Consider the following 21534-nt stretch of genomic DNA (forward strand, 5'->3'; position numbering starts at 1 on the left):
AATTTATGTTTAAAAAGCACACATTTTTATATATGAAAATCTACGGGTTTCAGCGTTTTTTAAAATTGATTAAAACAAGGACAGAAATAATTTTATTCCATAAGTGCCTTCTTATATATGTAAGTGAAGTTTTTAAGTCCAAGAACAACGTTTTTAAAAAGAACTTTATTGACAAGGGACTACTTACTACAGTTAAATGCAAAATAAGAGTGACGCTATACAATGCAAAAGTTTATTTATAAGCTCGGTGACGCCGAGGTGTGGTCGAGGTGAAGCTTGCTGACGCTGTCCTTTTATTATTGGTGATTTAGCAGTTCTGGTTTCTTAACTCCTCCGGGGCTAGATGAGAACTATGGGGTGGCATAGTTCGAAGAAATGGAAAATTTTCTGGTACCTTCTTTTCTTGTTCTGTGGATTCTTTTGGTGATTCTGGATTCGTATTTTTCCTGTATATTTGCCAAATGGTGTAGACAAGGAAAATGATTGCTATGACATATAAAATTATGGTATAAAAACTGACATGTTGAAAATGAATGGGAACTGTGTCTAGATTGTCTATTTTGTTTTCTTGATCTGCTAAAGCACTTTGAACATTATTTAATTCGTCTAATTTTATCGAGTCTATTTTTATTGTTTTAAAGTTTAGATCACTGACCGGGGTTTTTAGTAACACTTCTAAATTTGGCAGTTCCATTTTAACAAAGTTTGGAGTTTTTAGTTCAAATGATTTTAAAACGTAATTGTCTATATAAATTTCGCACGCACTATTGAGTTCGATTAAGTAACTACCGTTTAATGGAATATTGTCCGAATTTTTGTCGCATTTTTGAATACTAATCACTTTGTTTAGAGTTATTACGATCCACTTATTGTTTTCAAGTTTTTGAATTTTTATATTGTTAATTTCTGTTGGCACTGATTGACATTGATTTACAAATTTTGAGTACTGTATTAGTTGAACTTCGCAAGGGGCTGTTGGTGTTACTTCAATGGACTGGACATCGTGGCATAAATATTCTTCTTCTAACAATTTTTGACATTGAACGTTGGCAAGTGCATATTGGTATCGATTGGAAAGTAGGAACTTGGATTTTGGAATAATTGTTCTAAAATGAGTTTGGTATCGGGTCGGAAAGGAATAAAGATGATAATAATCATAGTCATTGATCTCAACAATGGGTAATTCAAGTACAAAAATTATTTTATTTGCTTTACTATAACTTTTTATCTTTATTATTTTTTCGAACAACAAAATATTTTGCAAAGATAATTCAAAAGGGAATTTGTTATTTTTAAGGAATTTACTAACGTTTAAAATTTCTAGAAATAGTTCATCTGGGTCGGCTATCGAATTATGAAATGTATTTAGTTTTGAAAAGCTGATAGCAACTTCGATTTTTTCTAGAAGATCATAAATAATTTGGAAACTAGTGTAAAATTGCGATACAAGTCTTTCTAGTGCAAAATAATGAAATGTCTCAACTTTTTCTATCTTTATATCTTTAATTAAGTTTTGAACTTCTGTTATGCGTGAACTTAAAATTAACTGGTTATGGGCTAAGATTTTTGTATTATTTTCAAAATTCTTTATTGAAGATCTTAATAAAGTGATTTGATTTTTAACTATAGTTTTAATATTATTTTGATTATTTGTTAGAGTTGATATAGCGTCGTCGTAACGTTTTGCACCGTTTTGGTCTAGGTTTCCGGTTATAAATTTTATTGCGGAACCTACACCATCAAATAGAGATCTTTTAGATCTGGTATTCCAAAAGGGATTTAATTGTCTTAATTCGAGATAAATTTTGTTTTCTAAAATTTGGATTAAATGATAGGAGTCTTGAAATTCTTTATTAAAGCTTAGAATTTGGGAAGTATTTGAAAGGGTATTTATCATGGAATCATATTGATTTTGTAGAGTAAGGAAATTTGTAGTAATGTTTGTAATGTCATAGATATGTATAAAAGTCCAAACATCTGTCTGAATTCGGGCTGTGCCTAAATGAAGGGGTAAAAGTCCGGGATTGTCGTTTAAGTTATGGAATTTGGATGTGTCTCGTCTTGCGTCGACGTTTGTTGTCCAGAGGGTGAACCTGCAACGGGAGGTTTCTTTAGTTCTTTAATATGTATAATTTCTGTCTGGTTAATGTCTTTTTTATATTTAAGTCTTTGTCGTACAAGTTCTACTCGGTTTCTGTCAAGAATTTTGGTTATTTTGTAGGGACCTAAGTATGGTTGATGTTTTTTGTTACGTTTTTGGGTATTAACTTTATAAACTACTTGTCCAATTTTAAATTCTGAATTTATTTCTCCTTGATCGTTTCGTTTATCAATTACTTTAGTTTTATTTTGTGTTAGATTTTCATGTACATTTTGGTAAACGTGTTTTAATTTGTCTTTATGATTATTTATATATTCTGAATAGAAATTTTGGGAAAGAAATAGTTCGTTGGGGTTTCTAGAATCTGTATGTCCGAAAGTTAGTTCAAATGGAGTAAATTTTGTGGAACTATGAATAGAATTATTGTAAGCTATAAGAGCATAGTCCATTAGGTCATCTTCGTTAGGATACGTTTGTTTTAGAAGTCTTAAATGTTCGATTAGTGTAGAGTGTATTCGTTCAGCTATTGAATTTGATTCATGGTGGCCAGGAGTAATAAAATGAACTTTGATTTTGTGAATTGCTAATAAATCTTTTATTACTTCATTATTAAATTCTCTACCTTTGTCTGCTACTATTAATTGGGGAATGCCGAAAGAAGTAAAGTATTTTATTAAGGATTTCGTAATGTGAATTGCGTTTTTACCTGGAATAGAATAAGCTTGAGCAAATTTAGTAAATGCGTCTGTGAGGGTCAAATATTTGTTACCGTCATATGTAAAAATATCTATATGAATAATTTGAAAAGGTTTGCTGGCGGTTTCCGTAAGCATTAGTGGGACATAAGGGGTGTGTCTACCATATTTATTTTTTTGGCAAATAGAACATTCGTTAATGTAATTAGTAATAGTTGTCTTCATATTTTTCCAGTAATAATTTTGACGTAATTTTTCAAATGTTTCGTTAATTCCTCTATGGTTAGTTTTTCCTTCGTGGTAGTTTTTTAATAAAATTATTTGTTCCTCTTCGTTTGCTACTGTATTAATTAATCTAGTGCATTTAATTAGTTTCGGACCATTTTCAGAAAAATGTTTTAGGTAATATTTATTAAAATCATTATACAGGTTGTCTTTACTGAAGTACAAATAAAATGTAGTGTTAAGGTCTGTGTATGCCATAAGAAATTCAAAAATATCTTTTTCATTATCAGTTTCAGGGATTTTTACTTTAATTATTTTATGGTTTTGATAAGTTTCATGAGTTATATCGGTTTTTGGGTAAACGTTAGGGTATACTAAGATTTGGTGAACTTTGTTATTTATTATTTCGTCTAAAATGGGTATTCCTTGATTCGTTGTTTCGTTTGCGGTTGTATGTTGTGTAGATTCGTCTGAGCTTTCGTCTTGTGTATTTATTTTGTCTGGAGGTATTCTTATATCAGAAATAATGTTAATTTTTCTTGAGTCGTTATTGTTACTTGTTGAAGGTTGTTGGTCTAATGGATTCTCTGCAAAATTTTGGAGGTATTTTAAAATATCTTCGTCTACGTCTCCAGGATTATTTACTATTGATTCATCTTCTAATGCGTTAATTGTAATTCGAGATAAACAGTCTGCGTTTGTGTTATGTTTTCCTTTTTTATAAATAATTTTATAATCGTATTCTTCTAGTTTTAGACGCCAACGTATTAATTTTGAGTTTGGCTCCTTTAGACTAAAAAGCCAAGATAATGGTTTGTGATCCGTGTAAATGAAAAATTTTCTTCCGTAAAGGTATGGTCTAAAATGTTTACAGGCCCATACAATTGCTAATAGCTCCTTTTCTATAGTTGAATAATTTGTCTCTGATTTATTTAGTGTTCTTGAGGCGTATATGGGTCGATCATTTGGTACATTTCCTTGTGATAATACGGCTCCAATTGCATAATTGCTAGCATCTGTCGTTAATATAAATGGTTCCCTAAAATTTGGGTATTGTAAAATAGGATCATTTGTTAATATTTGTTTGCAAGTTTCAAAACAGTCAATAAAATCTTTATCGTGGTTTACTTTAGAACCTTTTTTCAAACATTTGGTCATTGGTTTAGTAATTTTTGCAAAATCTTTTATAAATCGTCTATAGTAACCTAGTAATCCTAAAAAGCTTTTTATTTCAGTTTGGGTTTTTGGAATGGGAAATCTTTTTATGGCGGCGATTTTATCAGGGTTTGGTTTTACGCCTTGAGGGGTAATTACATGTCCTAAATACATAACTGTTTTTTGTAAAAATTCTGACTTGTCTAATTGTACTTTTAAGTTACTCTTTCTAAGTCTTTCAAAAACTATTTTTAATTTTTCAAGGTGCTCTTGTAAAGATGTGCTATAAATTAAAATATCGTCTAAACATACTATACATGTTTCGTCTGTTAATCCTCTTAAAACATTGTCTATTACTCTTTGAAAAGTTGAGGGTGCATTTTTCAAACCAAAAGGCATTCTTTTAAATTGAAAGTGACCTTGTGGGGTACTAAAGGCTGTTTTTTCAACATCTTGTGGGTCTACTTCTATTTGGTGGAAGCCACTTGCAAGATCTAGTGTCGAAAAATAATTTGCTCTTCCTAATTTATCTAAAATTTCTGTTATGTTTGGTAATGGGTATTTATCATCTACGGTTCTCTCGTTTAACTTTCTGTAATCTATTACTAGACGCCATTTTCTTTTTCCTGTAGCATCTTGTTTTTTCGGGACCACCCAAATGGGACTCGAAAACGCTGAATTGCTATCTTCTATTATACCTTCTGCTAACATCTTATTTATTTGGGATTTAACTTCTTCTCGGTGAACTTCCGGGAAACGATATGATTTTGTATATATTGCAGAATCATCAGTAACTTTAATTTTATGTTTAATACTATTAGTAAAACTTAAGGGTATGCCTTCACAATAAAATATATCTCTGTATTGGAAACAAAGCTTTTTTAGTAATTCTTTTTCTTCTTTGTTGCAATGATTTATCCTTATATTTTTTAAATTCCTTTTTAACTTATTATCATAATTAATAGACGTTTCTTCGTCAGTTTCCATCTTTCTTATAAAATTAGTATTTACTATATCTAATGGTTCTATATCTAAGGGTTCAATATTACTTAACGTTGTCTTATATTCGCTCATATTCGTAATAGTGGTTATTAGTCCAGAGAAATAAGGTTTTTCTCGTGACACATCCCCCTCCAGGCCGAAACCAAATTTTTTGAGTAGTATGGACATCTATATTATTAACCTATATGTTTCCTGCAGCCGATTTTGATGACATACATAGTTATAAACAAATGAAGATCGAAAAACGGTAAATTATCGCTTTTTTCGTCTATTACCAAAAAGTTAAGCACTTTAAACAAATTTGAGAGTAAGAAACTCCTAAATCGTATAAAAAACTTCAATATGGCATTCGCTGAATATGTCCAACCTTATTGGATGCTTAGAAAATTGCAAAATAAATCATAAATATTGAGTTTTTATAAATATTCGTAACTTAGGTAAAAATTAACTTAGAATCTTCTTATTACGCGGAATGCCGAGACTTCTTGTACTTAAATTATATTTTAAATTTCAAAGCAATTGGTCAAATAGTTTAAAAGTTATTTAATTTATTTTTCCCAAATTCATTTTTTTTGCAACACTATAAGTCAGAAAATTATGAGGTTACAATAATACTTCGGACAGTTTATGAAAGAAGAACATTTATACTATTACCTTAATTAAAATAAATGACAAAAAATAATTTTAAACAGTGTAAAATTATTTTGCAAAAACGTGTCCATTTTTTGCTTACTTATAAACAATTAGAATAACTTTTTAACCGTTACCCGTAGAAAAATTATTTTTTCATATTTAGAAAGACTGAATTTTTATACACATTTAGAAAGAAAAACAACTGTTCTAGGACATTTAGGGACAAATTTAGCCCCCCCATTTTTTTAATTCACATGTTTTTGCAAAATTATTTTGCAATATCTATAATTATTTTTTGTCATTTTTTTTAAATTAAATTAATACTGTAAATTTTCTTCTTTCATAAAATATCCAAAATATTACTGTAACTTCATCATTTTCTGACTTACAGTGTTGCAAAAAAAATTAATTTTGGATAAACAAATTAAATAACTTTTAAACTCTTTGACCAATTGCTTTGGAATTTAGGGCGTAATTTAAGCACCATAAGTCTCAGCATTCCATGTAATAAGAAGGTTCTACGTTAATTTTTACATAAGTTATGAATATTTATATAAACTCAAAATTTATGATTTATTTGGCAATTTTCTAAGTAACCAATAAGGATAGACATATTCAGCGAACGCTATATTGAAGTTTTTTATACGGTTTATGAGTTTATTACTCTCAAATTTGTTTAAAATGCTCAATTTTTTAGTAAGAGACGAAAAAAGCGAAAATTTACCGTTTTTTGATCTTCATTTGTTTATAACTATGTATATCATCAAAATCGGCTGCAGGAAACATATAGGTTATTATTATAGATGACCATATTACTCGAAAAATTTGGTTTCAGCCTGGAGGGGGATGTGTCACCAACACGATATTTTTTTTCCTTATTTCTCTGAACTATATAGCAAAATTATTTTTAACGTTAACTACTGCTTTGGGCATTTCGATTCCTTTACCGAAATTTTTATATTCTAGTATACCTAATCCTTCATTTAATTTTACCGGTATTTTGACTATTTGCTTAGTTCTAGGGGGAATAATTATTGTATGATTAAAAGTTGCTTTGGGATATAATATATTCTTTTTACTGGGTTCAAAAATTATGGGTATTGTTACATAAGGCGTTTTCATTTGTCTCGTGTTGACATTAATTGAAGCTTTTAATTTTTGTAATAAATCTATACCAATTAAACCATCAAAATTTTCGCTAAATTTAAAAACATAAAACTTATTGTATTGGTTTACTTTAAAAATGTTAAAAGCTGGAATATTAATTATTTCATTGTGCATAGAAATTCCGTGAGCTGTCTGTATATTAAAATTTTCATAAGAAATAAAATTTTTATAATATTTATGCGCTAAGTGTGGGGATATTAAACTTTTGGAAGACCCTGTATCTAATAAAAATCTGGCATTGAGTTCTGGTATAATAATATGTGGTAAATCTGCTATCGTCGTATTGAAGTATATTATGTCGGATTGTAATTTTCTTGGGTCATGCAAAAATTTACGTTTTCAACATTTTGAGTTGGATCGTGATATGATCTTTCATATGTGTTGTCTTGAGTTTGATAAGGACTGGATTGAGTTTCATAATTGTTCTCGTAAGGCGGTAATGAATAGGGTAATGAACTTTGAGTCGGGTGTTCGTAATCAGTGGGAATATTATTATTTTCAAAGGGATTTTCGAATTGTATTTGATCGTTATTAATTTGTTGATTAAATAATTGCGTGGAAGTAAAATGTGGTTTAGATCTTAAAGAAGTATTTCTTGAATTTGTATCCATCGGTTCTGGCTGGTATTGATTTTGATTTTGAGGTTGATTATTAACATTTCTTTGTTGAAAATTAGAATTATTATTATTGAAGTATCTTGGTCGAAAATTATAATTATTATTGTCGAAATTTCTTGGATTGAAGTTAGTATTATTATTATTGAAAGTTCGGAAATGATTTTGGTGTGGTTGAAAAGTATTGTTAGGATTAAAATTATTATTTTGGTATTGCGGTCTGATATTTTGATATTGGTAAGGTGGAATTCTCATATTAGGGCGATTTTGTTGAAAATTATTTCTAGGAATAAAAGTTTGATTAGTATTATTGTTTCTCGTAGGAGTATGTCTCGATGAGGGTCGAAAAGAATTTTGTGAGTTTAAATTATTTCCGCGTTGTAACGAATATAGAAAATTCTCTTCTTCGATAACGAAGCACATAGCTTTCTCTAAACTGTCTGGGTTTCTCAATCTAATATTTGTTTGTAACGATAAGGGTAAGCCTCTAATGTAAGTTTTTAAACATAAGTCATCGTAACTTTGTATTCTAATTAATTTTTCTGGTGCTTTAATATTAAGGGTATTTAATTTTTGTGCTACTAAACTACGTGTTTCTTGACAACGCATGCCAAAATTATAAGGGGTTTCATTTTTGAAAGGCCTCAACGTTATCAGGTCTTGGATAAGGCAATCGAGATCTCTCTGATCTCCAAAACTAAGATTTAGGGCATCCTTTACAAGTTGCCATGTATTTAATTCTGTCCTAGAGCCTATTAACATTTGAGCTCTTCCATTTAATTTACCTAATATAGCTCGAAGTAAAAATGTATTCAAAGTGCCATCTGTTTGGCTAGCAAAATTAGTTATTAAATTTTCACAATTTTCAATAAATATGGTTAAAGTATGTGGATTACCATCATATGCTGGAATAGAATCTAAGTATAGTTTTAACAATTGGTAGTTTGTTTGAGCCATTTCGTTATCTTTATTACTATTTGGTTCTAAAATTGAATTTAATTCTGCTACAAGGCTACTTAAATCTAAATTACTATCAGTTTCACTCATTAAATATTTATTCTTTTTGTTCAGATACTATATCAAATTGTAATAAAATATTAAATATATTTCACTTCAATATAATCAAATATTTTCAAAAATATAATAATATAATATCGTAATAATAATCTTTTTCTTATTTAAAAATAAAAATCTTGTAAAATCATAAAATCTTAAAAAAAATCATTTACTGTCGTTAGCTCTCTGACTATAAGTATTCTCAAATATGTATAGGAAAATATAAAATGGAAATATAAAATGGAAAAAATAGGAAACACTTACATTAAAATGCAGAATTTCAACATTTCTGCCTATAGGATTCGACGATTTGGTTCTTCTCCCAGGTCTCGTTGAACTACTGCTTAAAATCTACTGCCTCTAGGGTTCGACGATTCTTGTTCTCTCCCCAGGTCTTGGTGATACCTTGTCTAAAGCTGATCTTGGACACTTTCACAAAAAGTTCGGTTTTCCGGTAAATCGTTAAAACGAAAAACTACTCGCGAAATCGTTCGATTTTTGTAACGTAATTTTGCGACGTAATTCCCGAAATATCCTACTGACTGCGCCAGTGAAGTTTCTAAGTCCAAGAACAACGTTTTTAAAAAGAACTTTATTGACAAGGGACTACTTACTACAGTTAAATGCAAAATAAGAGTGACGCTATACAATGCAAAAGTTTATTTATAAGCTCGGTGACGCCGAGGTGTGGTCGAGGTGAAGCTTGCTGACGCTGTCCTTTTATTATTGGTGATTTAGCAGTTCTGGTTTCTTAACTTGTATACAGAGTGTTTCAGAAAAAGGTAACACGATCTCTAAGATAGGTGAAAAACTGAAAAATAATTGGGGTTTGCTTAGTATAAAATTTTTGTAACGGCATGCGTTTTCACGATATAGGGCGTTGAAGAACAAAAAGTTTTACACATTTTTTCACTATTTTTCCGAAACTACTGGCAACATCGTATATTATTTGTTATACAAAAATTTTTACTAAGCAAAATAAAATATTGAAATAATAAATATGTTATTTTATTTTATGTTTTTATTAAAAAAGATCAAATAGAAGAATGCATGAGAAGAACAATAAAGGATGAAGCCAAAAATGTATGTAAGGATGGGGCCAAGCAGGGAAAATGTAAATGTAAATGTAAAATTAGTAATAAAAATTATTATTCTAAGTTTTGGGCATATTTCATGTCATGGGACATGAAATTAGGATTGGCAGGGATAACCAGACACATGAACTAAAAAGAAGAATCGTTCTTGGGTGGGCAGCATTTGGAAAACTGAGAGAAACTTTTAAGAGTGAGTTGCCCATATGCCTAAAGAGAAAGGTATTTGATCAGTGCGTCCTCCCAGTCTTGACGTACGGATCAGAAACACTTACCTTACCTAAAGCCTCCGCTACCAAACTAAGAGTAACGTAGATAAGAATGGAGCTGTCAATGTTAGGAATAACTCTCCAAGACAAAATCAGAAACGAAGAAATCAGGAGAAGAACAAAGGTGACTGACGTCATCAAAAGGATAGCTAACTTGAAGTGGAGATGGGCAGGACACATAGCGAGAATGACACATGGGCTATGGACAAAAAGGTTATTGGAATGGAGGCCAAAAGAAGACAAGAGAAGCGCCGGTTGACTGCCTACAAGATGGACAGACGACGTAAGAAAGCTAAATAAAAACTGGATGAGAGTGGCGCAGGATAGACGTGGTTGGAAACGAGGAGAGGAGGCCTATGTTCAGCAGTGGACTTTTGGGGCTGGATGATGATTGTAAGTTTTTATTATTACCTCAAATGCGATTAAAATAATAACAAAGTTTTTTTACCGGGCTTCCGGTACTTTTCGCATCCTAGTTTTCCATTTAGGTTCAAATGGTGACTTGGGTGTTACGTAACGTTTAGGTAGGGGGAGGGGGGTACATAAAAACGTTACGGTGCGTTACACGGGGGGAGGGGGGTCAAAAATCTTCAAAAATTGCGTTACGTAATACTTGAACGCTCCCTAACCCAACTATTAAGAGCAGAAGAATACAAGATTTATCAAATTTTATACAAAAATATTTTATGTATTAGATTAAGTTTATAACCTATGTTTTTTCCTTCGTGTTAAGCCCTATGTCTATCCGAGGTCCACCTGTCTCGTCTAAACGTTGTGATCGACCCCTGAGCATCAAATTGTATCCTAGTCTAATATCCCAATTTATATAAGAAAAAAAGATAATGAAAAATTAAAAAAAAAAAATAAAAAATAAATTAAAAAATTAAAAAAAAATAAATAAAAAAGAATTAATAAAATACAACGAAAGCAAATACTTCCAAATAGAAATAAGAATCTTTAAAAAGTTAGATATAGGTATAGAAACTATTTCTTTGTAAAATTAGAGCAGGATTATGATTTGATATCTACCTAAACAAACGAGAAGAAAGCAAGAAGCATTCCTTTAGAGCTTCCGAATAAAAGAAAACCAAAATAATTCCAAAAAGGTAAGATGGCGAATGGCATTGACTCCTAAGCCAATAATGCTCAAACACACACGCACACACACCAATAAAATTTATGAGACCGATATACGATCAAAGCTTCTAAACAAACCCATTTAAAAGAATGAGCCATGCAGCAGTTCGACGTTTTTATCGATTCGAACAAAAATTTGAATCTGTACCGTCTAAACGGGCGGCTAATCGACAAACAAGAATTACGAATAAACATTACAATTATTACTTAAAAACTATTTGTCCTGTATATACAAATAGTGCGATAAACCAAAGCAGCTGTGACCAGTTGTATTGTATGTAACAAGTGAAACTTGTTATGAAACAAGTTAATGATTACACTTTACTCCACCGTATTGTATGGACACTGGTTCATATAAGTTGTGTCACTCATTAAACTCTATGCACCGCCTGTAAGATTAATATACACATACCAACATGACTATATTAACATAATGTGGCCCAAATGCTTCTTCCGGAATATAGGTACTCGTATATTATGTAATCATAATCATAGTGTCGATCATTTCAAGCGTTACCTTGTTCCACAGCCTACTGAATTGAAACATATTAATGAAATTAATTATGACTGAAGCTGCAGCAATATTGTTTGAACTGCACAAACAGTTTATTTTAATTGGGAGATTTAACGATACGTTGTAATCTGCCCTAACTATCTTTATTATTTTCATTATGGAACACTGATTTGTTACAGCCCCATGTGTACATTTCCAATTGTGCTCTTTAATGGAAACGGATATATTTTATGCTGAAATTTACCTCTTTACTAATTTTCCCATGTTTCATACTATTTGTTTTATATAAAATGAGATACAATGAATCATTAAAAACGGAGTCATATTTGCACAAACAAGATATAGAGTTATATCGAGCAATCGAGAAAACTTTATTTGGGTTAGGATGTTAAATTTAAATGATTTAGCTTGATGGTGTAACTAATTTCACAGAATGATATTTACATAGCAAACAAAATTTATAAGCTGGAAATATTCGTTCTGCAAATACTAAATTATTTATATGTTTAACTCTTTTTAAAATCTGTACACACTACCAAGTTTTGGTAACAAGAATACAGCGAGCAATGAAAAGAACAATGCGATGTATAAATTAGTATACACAGATATCAAGGAGAAATAATAATCGGTGCTGGTATAAGATTAGAGGTGAGCACTTATACTCTGGTACCTGTGCAAGAATAGGCTATGCGATGTACCTTTGAAAGTCACTTTATTATTTTGTTTAACTCGCGGTTTACTAAGATCTAACCTAGATTTAATTTTACGTCCATATATTAACGAAGGTGGATGGCGATGTCTTAGTTACACTGTCGCATTTTTAATATTTTAAAAATATGTGTCATGTGTACTAGGGATCGGAAAAACACCTACCGGTTTTAACGTAAAACCGGTTTTTTTACTTCGCAATAACCGGTTTGCCGGTTGTTTTTTGTCCCGGTTATAACCGGTTTTTCTTTTTCAAGTAAAATATCATAATCATAATATTTACATAAGAAGTGATCTGGTTGAAGCAGACGCAAACATCATCTATTTTTCACACTTGACTCTGATTACCAAAAATAATGTTCTGACTATGAATATCGAATTACCGATTACGAATACGAATCTCACAGGATTTCTCTACCTTTTCAAAACGATACACCCATATAGGAAGTATTAAATGAGTTAAAATGTACCTATTATACAATTATACAAACGTGTTAAAAGAAATACATGAATTTTTTTTGATGGTAGTAAAAATAAAAGATAAATTGCATTATCCAATTTATTTTTAAGTAAAATATTTATGTTGATATTATTTTTTTAAATCCCATTTAAAAGAGTCTGGGGAATTTTTTTATGAAAGAAGAAGTTGAAATTGTTGGGTTAAATTGTATATTATTGCAATATGTATATATTCATCTTACGCTATATTATATTTAATAATAATCAATAAATATATAATAATAAAATAATAAATAAATATAATAATTAATAGAATAAAATGGTTTTATTAAAAATTTTGTTTTATTTATATTGATATTGATGTTATTTCGATAGTACTAATTTTGATCATATTGACATCGAGTATCGAGTCGAGTGGAGTATCGAAAATAAAGTGCATTGTAAATGTAACATTGTAACCTATTGGATTAAAAAAACCGAAAACCGGTTTTTGAATAACCGGCTAAAAAGCCGGTTATAACCGCCTGGTTAAACCGTAAGCAAAAAAAAACCGGTATAACCGAAAACCGGTATTTTGTCAAAAACCGCCATCCCTAATGTGTACTTACATTAGACAATTGTGCTCTTTAATGAAAACGGATATATTTTATGCTGAAATTTGCCTATTTACTAATTTTCCCATATTTTTCACTATTTGCTTTAAGTATATAAAGTGATATAATATGAATCATTAAAATTGGATATTTTGATTAGGATGTTATTAGGATTATTTGCGTTAGGATGTTAAATTTAGATGATTTAGCTTGATGGTGTAGCTAATTTCACAGAACGATATTTACGTAGCAAAAAAAACTATAAGCTGGAAATATTGGTTCTGAAAATAATAAATTATTTATTTGTTTAACGTCAAAATTATTTTTAAAATTTATACAAAAATATAAGTCTTGTTATTAACATGAATACAGCGAGCAAGAAAAAAAACAATGCGGTGTATAAGTTTGTATACACACAGACTCATCAAGGGGAAATAATGATGGGTGTTGGTATAAGATTAGAGGTGGGACGGATCAATCAATACTCGCTCCAGTAACGAACGGGAAGGCGATCAATCAATACTTGGTCGCCGCGGCAAGACGATTTGGCCTGAATATTTTGGCACAGTCATTGGCCCGAGCTGGCGATGCTAATGTTATAATTGGTATCCATGTTATCACGTACTTCTACTCTAGTGTCTATGCAATAGTACGCCGTACGGTCTATCTACCTTTGAAAGTCACTTTCAAGGGCGAATCTAGGACCGATTTTCGGGAGGGGCCATGAATTTTTTTAGTGAGGAGTATCAGGTCTGGGGGTAATTTTTAAAATTTAGGGTTACAGTGGTGAGTTTTAAGGCAATTTTCACACTTAAGTGCCATAAAGACATTCAAAACTTATCGTTATTAAAGTATTGTTAAAGTCAGTAATTATCGACTACTACACATTTCTTCGGATCAAAATGCAGTTCTTTCAACAATTTTAAATTCTATTTTCCCAATGTTTCTTCTGACAGCCTGGTTCTTCCCCTCTTTCTTGATTTTCACATATTATTTTTATGATCTCATAAGCGTCAATGAACTTGACAAAGTGTTCATGAACGTTTTTATTATGTGTGTATCTCAAATTTAGAGAAAGCTGTTCCACGTGGGATGCGTCGGTCGATCCGCCAAAAATATGACACAGTAATAATTTGTACTTTGAACCTGATTCATTATTTGGTCAATTATTTCTTCAATAGAACATGTTATCAATGAATTTTGACTAGTGCTACTAACATATGTAGCTCAGGAAGATGCTGTGGATAGGTGTTGCTTAACAATTCCTCCCATTCCTAGGTCCAGCATCTTCGTCTAGAAGCAGAAGGCCATCATCACGATGGCCTGTTAGAGGAATATTTTGTCGACCCAAGAACACCATAGTCATTATATTTGTCGTAGTATTTCTCTATTTTCTTGTATCTGTTTAGACCTCTGAGAGTCTATCTGGTTAATGATTGACTTTTGCCGGTTGCGATAACTTTGTAGAAAATCCAGCCCAACCTGAACGCACTCTTTTTGATATGATGTTTTTCATGGGTTTGTATGGCTCCGTCTTTGCCCATGAGTTTGGCGAAAGATTTTAAAGGTTTCGTGATAAGGCTCTGGGCTGTCATCCCTTTATTGTGACCATATTTTTCATTGGAAAAATAAAACGCAATACTTTCAAAACAATCCCATTGGAATGTGCGAAAGCATCAATTAACTCCTTTGTTCTAAGTGCTGGCGACCCATGTAATGCTTCATTTCTTTTATATTCTTTATGTGTACAGAATATGGAAATTGATACAATTTTGATGGCTGCTAAGGTCCTTCTAAAAATTGGCACTTTATAAAATTATCAATATTTCGATTTACAAAACATCCTATGTCATTATTGAAGATTCCGTTACTGCTTTTGTTCAATTTTAGTCCAGAAGACATATTTATTCCCTGTTTTGTACATATATATGTTTATGAAACTAAAAACATTTGAACTGAAAATATTTAAATTTCTATTTTTTTAAATTCTCGGAGGGGCCATGGCCCCCATGGCCCCCTCCCTGAATCCGTCCTTGGTCACTTTATTATTTTGTTTTGCGATTAGTTACACTGTCACATTTTTAATATTGTAAAGTATGTGTCTTGTATACATTTTCAATTGTGCCCTTTATGGAAACGGATATATTATATGCTGTCATTTATCTATTTACTAGTTTTCCCATTTTTTATACTATTTGTTTTATTAATTGAGATACAATGAATTATTAAAAACGGAGTATCCAATATTTGCATAAACACGATATATGTATTATATCGAGCAATCGAGAAAGTTTTATTTGGATTAGGATGTGAAATTTATATTTTTAGCTTGATGGTATAGCTAATTTCACAGAATTATATTTACATAGTAAATAAAATGTATAAACTACCATAAATATTCCTTCTGCAAATAAGACAGTCTTTATTTCTCTAATCTTATAGTCGGGGAAATGAAACTGAAAAAATGCCAAAACCTCACAATTTTTTCGTCCAGCATCGATTTGTAAAAAAATTTGGGATTGGGCTCATTTCACCCCCTAGTTTATTTTCTATATTGAGCCGTTTTACGCTTTTGGTTTTTTAAGGGTGACACTGCTCCTAATTTTAAAAAATTATAAAATAAATTTTAAACTTTAATGTTGTCAAAATTTGATTCTTATCAGTTACATAATGATTGTTTTATGCTTTAAGATATACTATCATAATATTTCAACCCTTAAAACCACCCTTGTTGGAGCAATATATAAAAAATTTACTTATCCTAAAAGAATAATTTGGCTTGCAATGATTTACATAAAAATTTGGGATTAGGATCATCGCACACTATACTTCATATTCTATATCATGCTTAAGGGCGTTTATTATTTTAAGGGGTGTAAACTACCCCTTATTTTCAAAAATAATATAAAAACATAAACTTTAATATGGGTAAAATTTGGTTTTGATTGGTTAAATAATGATTGTGTTATGCGTTAGGATATAATTTCATAATATTTCAACCCTTAAAACCCACCCTTAACAACATTACAATTTTTATAAGTAGATAATTTAATAGATCTATACAGATAAAAAGTATAATTAAAGAATTACAAAAACATTTATTTGCACAATAATACGAATTTACAAATATGTATAAATACAAATACAAATACAAATAGTTTTTTAGTCATCTTCCAGTATACGAACCGGTTCTGTGGTATTATACATACATTAAAAATGCTCCATAAGCGGACTATTCGAATTTTTCGAAAAAAAATCCTTTTATAAACACAGTTTTTTGGCGATAAAAAGTTTTTTCGAAATTGATTTTGTAGGATTTTTTAAGAGCTATAAGACTGTGGAAATTAAATTCCGTAAGATCCCTTAGTTTTTATTTGGGGTGAGTTTAAAGGCTCGAATAAGGGGGTGTTTGCTCGTAAATAGAGGATTTAAACAGCTACATCTCGCTAAGTATTCACTGTAATAAAAATATATGCACAAGAAAATTTTAGTTATTAAAAAAACTACAATTTAGTAATCTACCATTTTTTTTCGTATCTCCAGTATTTTCGGAGATATTTTGAAGTAAATGGTGAAAAATAAGAAATTGCAAAAAATCAATTTTTCTTTAAACTTAAGTTTTTCTAAAATTAGGCCTTTTAAATAGACCAAACTTCTTGGGTATATTGATAATATAAGTATAAAAGGAATTACAGAAAGGTAAAGATCAATTTTTAATTAGGAGAGTACTTAGGAGGTTGTTTCACTGATGTTTTCGTAGAGAAAAGCAAGTACCGGCCATTTTTTTTCCGATCATAAGTCGCTCAATTTTTATGCTAGAAACTTTTTATTTGAAAGGTCTAGTTATATGCTTGAAAAAATATTGTTCAAGTTTTCCTCAAAAAATTCAAAGTTTACCCATTATTTGGCTTTGAATATTTAAAGTTGTGCATTTGACGAAAAAAGCTAAATTTAACATGCCGTATCTCGGTTTGTATTGGTCTAAAATATATTATAGAAAAAGGATTTGATTTGTGTTAACAGTTTTGATAGCTACAGTTTTTTTATTAAATTCATATTTTTGAGGTATTTACAAAAAACCTCTAAAAAAGTCGATTTTTTACCTTCAAGCGCAAACATCTCTAAAAATATTAGTTTTACGAAGAAAATGTAAAAAACATTTTTTTCTTAGAATCAGTTTTTACATCGATTTGCATGGTTAAAATGTAATAAAAAATTCCCACCCTCGAGATGGGGTGACAACCACCCCCAAGGTTTTAGCGTAGCATGATAAAGAAAATGATCCTTGGACTATTCCCTACCTTCTGTGAAAATTTCAAGTAAATCCATGTTGGACGAAAAAATTGCGAGCCAAAAGGCTTCATTTTCTCGACTATTAAAACTCTTTACAATTTTTATTTTCTTATTTATACGCACAACAGGCCGTTAAGGCCTGGAGCATTTTTATAAAAGACCATCATAAGAGTAGCTATTATAATTAAAATTATAATTATTAAACAAAATTCGAACTAAAGTATATAAAAAATTTCTTAACTAGGTACCCTGAAGGACTTGATGAACAATATTAATTTCTCCATTCACTTCTGTCTTGTGCTTTTTTTCAGTATTGTGCTTCAGTCCCTCACTTTTACGTGTTTAAGTTCTTCTTCCACTTTATTAATCTACCTAGTTATGGGTCTACCTGTTCTTTTGGGACCGACTAGTTTTCTGAAAGAAGCTTGTTTAGGCATTGTGTTTGCTATCACTCTCTCTACATGTCCCTAACATCTGTCCCTATCATTTGGGAGTAGGCAAACCTGATGTTGGTTTCTTTATAAAAAGCCTTTAATTCGTTATTGGTTCTTCTCTCCCACCCGTTTTCTGTCTTCCTTCCTCTGTGTCAATATTTCCCTTGGCCATCTTTCCAAAGTATCCTCTTCTTTCTCATTTAATGTCCATGCCTCTCAGGTATATGTTACTCTGGTTTTCGCAAAAGCTGATTTATTAATGAATACATGTTTACAATGGATACATTGATACATGTTTCGCAAACGCTTCTTATTAATCAAGTTTATTAACCTTCGGAGTACGAAGACTGGGTCAAGCGTGACCCGAAATTCACTTATTTCTTAATATTTTATGAAATATTTTTTTTACAAATCCGATTGATCGTAAGTTCTCCTTATTTGTTTCAATCTATTTTTTCGGATATAATTCGTGAACATCCAAATTACAGTTTTTCCTCTACGTAACATCTATGATGCCGGGTCAGTGCTGACCCGGTCTTCGGATTTCGAAGAATATTCTCAATATGTTTGTAGGTACACGTAAATCGCAGCCGTCTCTGTTTACTGATATACGTATTCAAATATATGGCCGGAGCGAATTTACCTATGCCCGTTTTCTGTAAGGTATTAAAATATGGCCGCCGGAGCGAACCAGTATATGCCCATGGGGAACCATCTTAAAAAATTTAAATACAATAATTTAGGATTATAATTGTTATGTTTGTTTGTTTTTTTTTAATTAAAGATACTGTTTAATTATACTGACTATTTAAAACATCCTTATAAATAAAATGAGAATGGGTCACGCTTGACCCATCATCGTAATCTAAGTAAGTCAAATAATCTTCGTACTCCGAAGGTTAATAGTGAAGAAAAACATACTTGGTTCATGTATTAATTAGTGTCATTTAAACTGCAACAGTACTTTCGTGTGGTGTATCGCGGACTAGTGTAAATTGGACATAAAATCAGCGGCTTAAATGTAAGAAGTTCACGCTAAAACTTTGACCAGATCATAACTTAGTTATAGTAACCAAGTTAGTCATTAAATTACATATTTGTTAATTCTTGTGTTTTATTTCTCACGTTAGTGGGCGGTTCTTCGAATTTTAATTTATTACATTGCTTATTACGCTCTAAATTTTAGTAAGATCGGTATTATATTTTGTTAGTCATATTCCCAGATTTTTGTTGAACAAATCTTTCGTTTATTTCTACCAATTTTGATGGTAGTTCTCGAACCTGATTTTGAACCATTTTTTCTGCAAGTATCTTCTGCCAAGTTACACAATGACAAAGACACACAATGACCTATCTCCAGACCATCAACTATAGCTTTCTCATACTCACACTCTTGAGTGTGTTGATTTTGCTGCCATCATAAAATTTAATTTAAAAAATGTTATTGGAGTGCAAAGAGAGCTTGATAATTAACATAATTGATTGATTAATTAATTATTAATTATTAATTAACATAACAATCATTAACATAATTGATTAATTAATCTCATAATTGTCATCAGTGATGTTTTCAGCAACCCAATAAAAGTTGACATTGACAGTTGGTGACAGTAATTAAATATTTGATAATGATGAGTTGATTCCATTTTTGATTAGCGTTCGAACAACTGGTTCTAACACTTTTTAAGTTATTTTGAAAAAATGAATTTTTCCTAAATTTTTGAAATTTTTTTTAAATAAAACCAATTTTTTTCTAAAATAAGCCCTCCTAACCCATCAAACTTAATTTTATTTAGGGTAATAAATATGGGGAGATTCAGGAATTCTTATACAAAAAAAATATAATTTGAGCGTAACTCTCTTAGTTTTGCTGCTAGAAACTTTTGTAAAAAAACAAAAATAAAGCTAATTTTAAAAAGTTTTATTGGGGGTTTCCCCGAAAAGTGCTTCATTTTTTGGTTATTCCACGTTGAAATATTCGATTTGGAATTTGACGAATAACAACGTATTTTTCATGAGCTACAACTTTGCTTTTGCTGGGTCTTCAGACGTACAAATACAACAGACCAATACGCAATTTGTTTCGATTTTTTATATGCTACATGTTTCCTTAGAATATTTTTTCGATAAAATATTTACTTTTGGAATCACTTGCGAAAATTGGCCCGAAAACGCGTTGTTTTTTTGTCGAAAAATCAACATTTTTAATCGCAAATAACTCGAAAAGTATTGAGTTGGTAAAAAATTCTATAGAACAAAATTTATAGAATTAGTCGATGCATTAATTTTATAAAAATTGCTTAAGGGGATGGGTACTTATTTTCGGCTACAATGCTATTCAAATGGGGATTAATTTTTTTCGAATCCTGAGAAAACTAATAAGTATTTTTGAAAAATTTAAACGCATAATGAAAGACTACGTTATTAGCGAGGGCCGAAAGTCCCTGAGAACTTCTATAATGTTTATTTTAATAAGTTACAGGGGTGAAAAGCTAAGAGAAAATTAAGTGTGATTTTTAATTTCAAATATCTCATTCTAAATAAAATTTTTATATATTCTAAGGGACTTTCGACCCTCGGTAATAATTTAGTCTTTCATTCTGCGTTTAAATTTTTCAAAAATATTTACTAGTTTTTTCAGGATTTCAAAAAAAATTCAACAAAATGTCCGTAGTAATCTTTTCCAAATCTATCTTTGCCTTACAACGCACTCAGTCGAATAGAATATTGTCAGCATATTGTCAGTGACAATCAGTGACAATTTTAAATATTTGACATGGCATCGGGAATATTTTGAGCTATTGATTAAATAATGTTGATATATACCAGGGGTGGCCAAAAGCCGGCCCGCGGGCCCATTGAGAAATCCCGCAAGCAATTTTTTTGAGAGCGTAGGCGCAATGCTTTTTAAATGCATTCATTTTTTTCGAATCCTGAGAAAACTAATAAGTATTTTTGAAAAATTTAAACGCAGAATGAAATATTACATTATTACCGAGGGCCGAAAGTCCCTGAAAACTTCTATAATGTTTATCACAGAGGTAAAAAAAAAAGAAAATTTAGTATGACTTTTAATTTCAAATACATATGGGTGGTTCGCCAAAATAAGCGGCATATTGTGTAACTCGATTTTTTCTTAAGTCCTTTACATACTGTGTTTCAAATTATGTTGCCAAAGTTAAGTTATACAATAGATGAATGTACGCCACTTAACATTAATTTAAAAAAAAAGTATTTTTACAAGCATTTTATGCAATTTTAATGTCAAAATATCAACTCCGAGGCTGTAACCCAGCTGGTTTTTTTATCTGTTTTATAATATTACACACTGAAAAGTTACAAAAGTGCAGACTATTTTATCAATAATTAATTAAAAACCCAATGTAAT

General features: G+C 30.7%; 1 protein-coding gene across 1 annotated transcript; it reads right to left on the reverse strand.

The window, feature by feature from the left end:
- Positions 1–7271: 7271 nt before the first annotated feature.
- Positions 7272–8201, reverse strand: LOC126891211 (GATA zinc finger domain-containing protein 15-like). The gene has a single exon (XM_050660396.1). The coding sequence runs from the start codon at positions 8199–8201 to the stop codon at positions 7272–7274; it is 930 nt and encodes a 309-aa protein (XP_050516353.1).
- Positions 8202–21534: the final 13333 nt, after the last annotated feature.

This window comes from Diabrotica virgifera, chromosome 1 (assembly GCF_917563875.1).
Source record: "Diabrotica virgifera virgifera chromosome 1, PGI_DIABVI_V3a".
Taxonomy (NCBI): Eukaryota; Metazoa; Arthropoda; class Insecta; order Coleoptera; family Chrysomelidae; genus Diabrotica; species Diabrotica virgifera.

Excerpts from the sequence above, each read along its gene's own strand:
- LOC126891211 (XM_050660396.1), bottom strand. The coding sequence starts at position 8,201 with ATGCGTTGTCAAGAAACACGTAGTTTAGTAGCACAAAAATTAAATACC.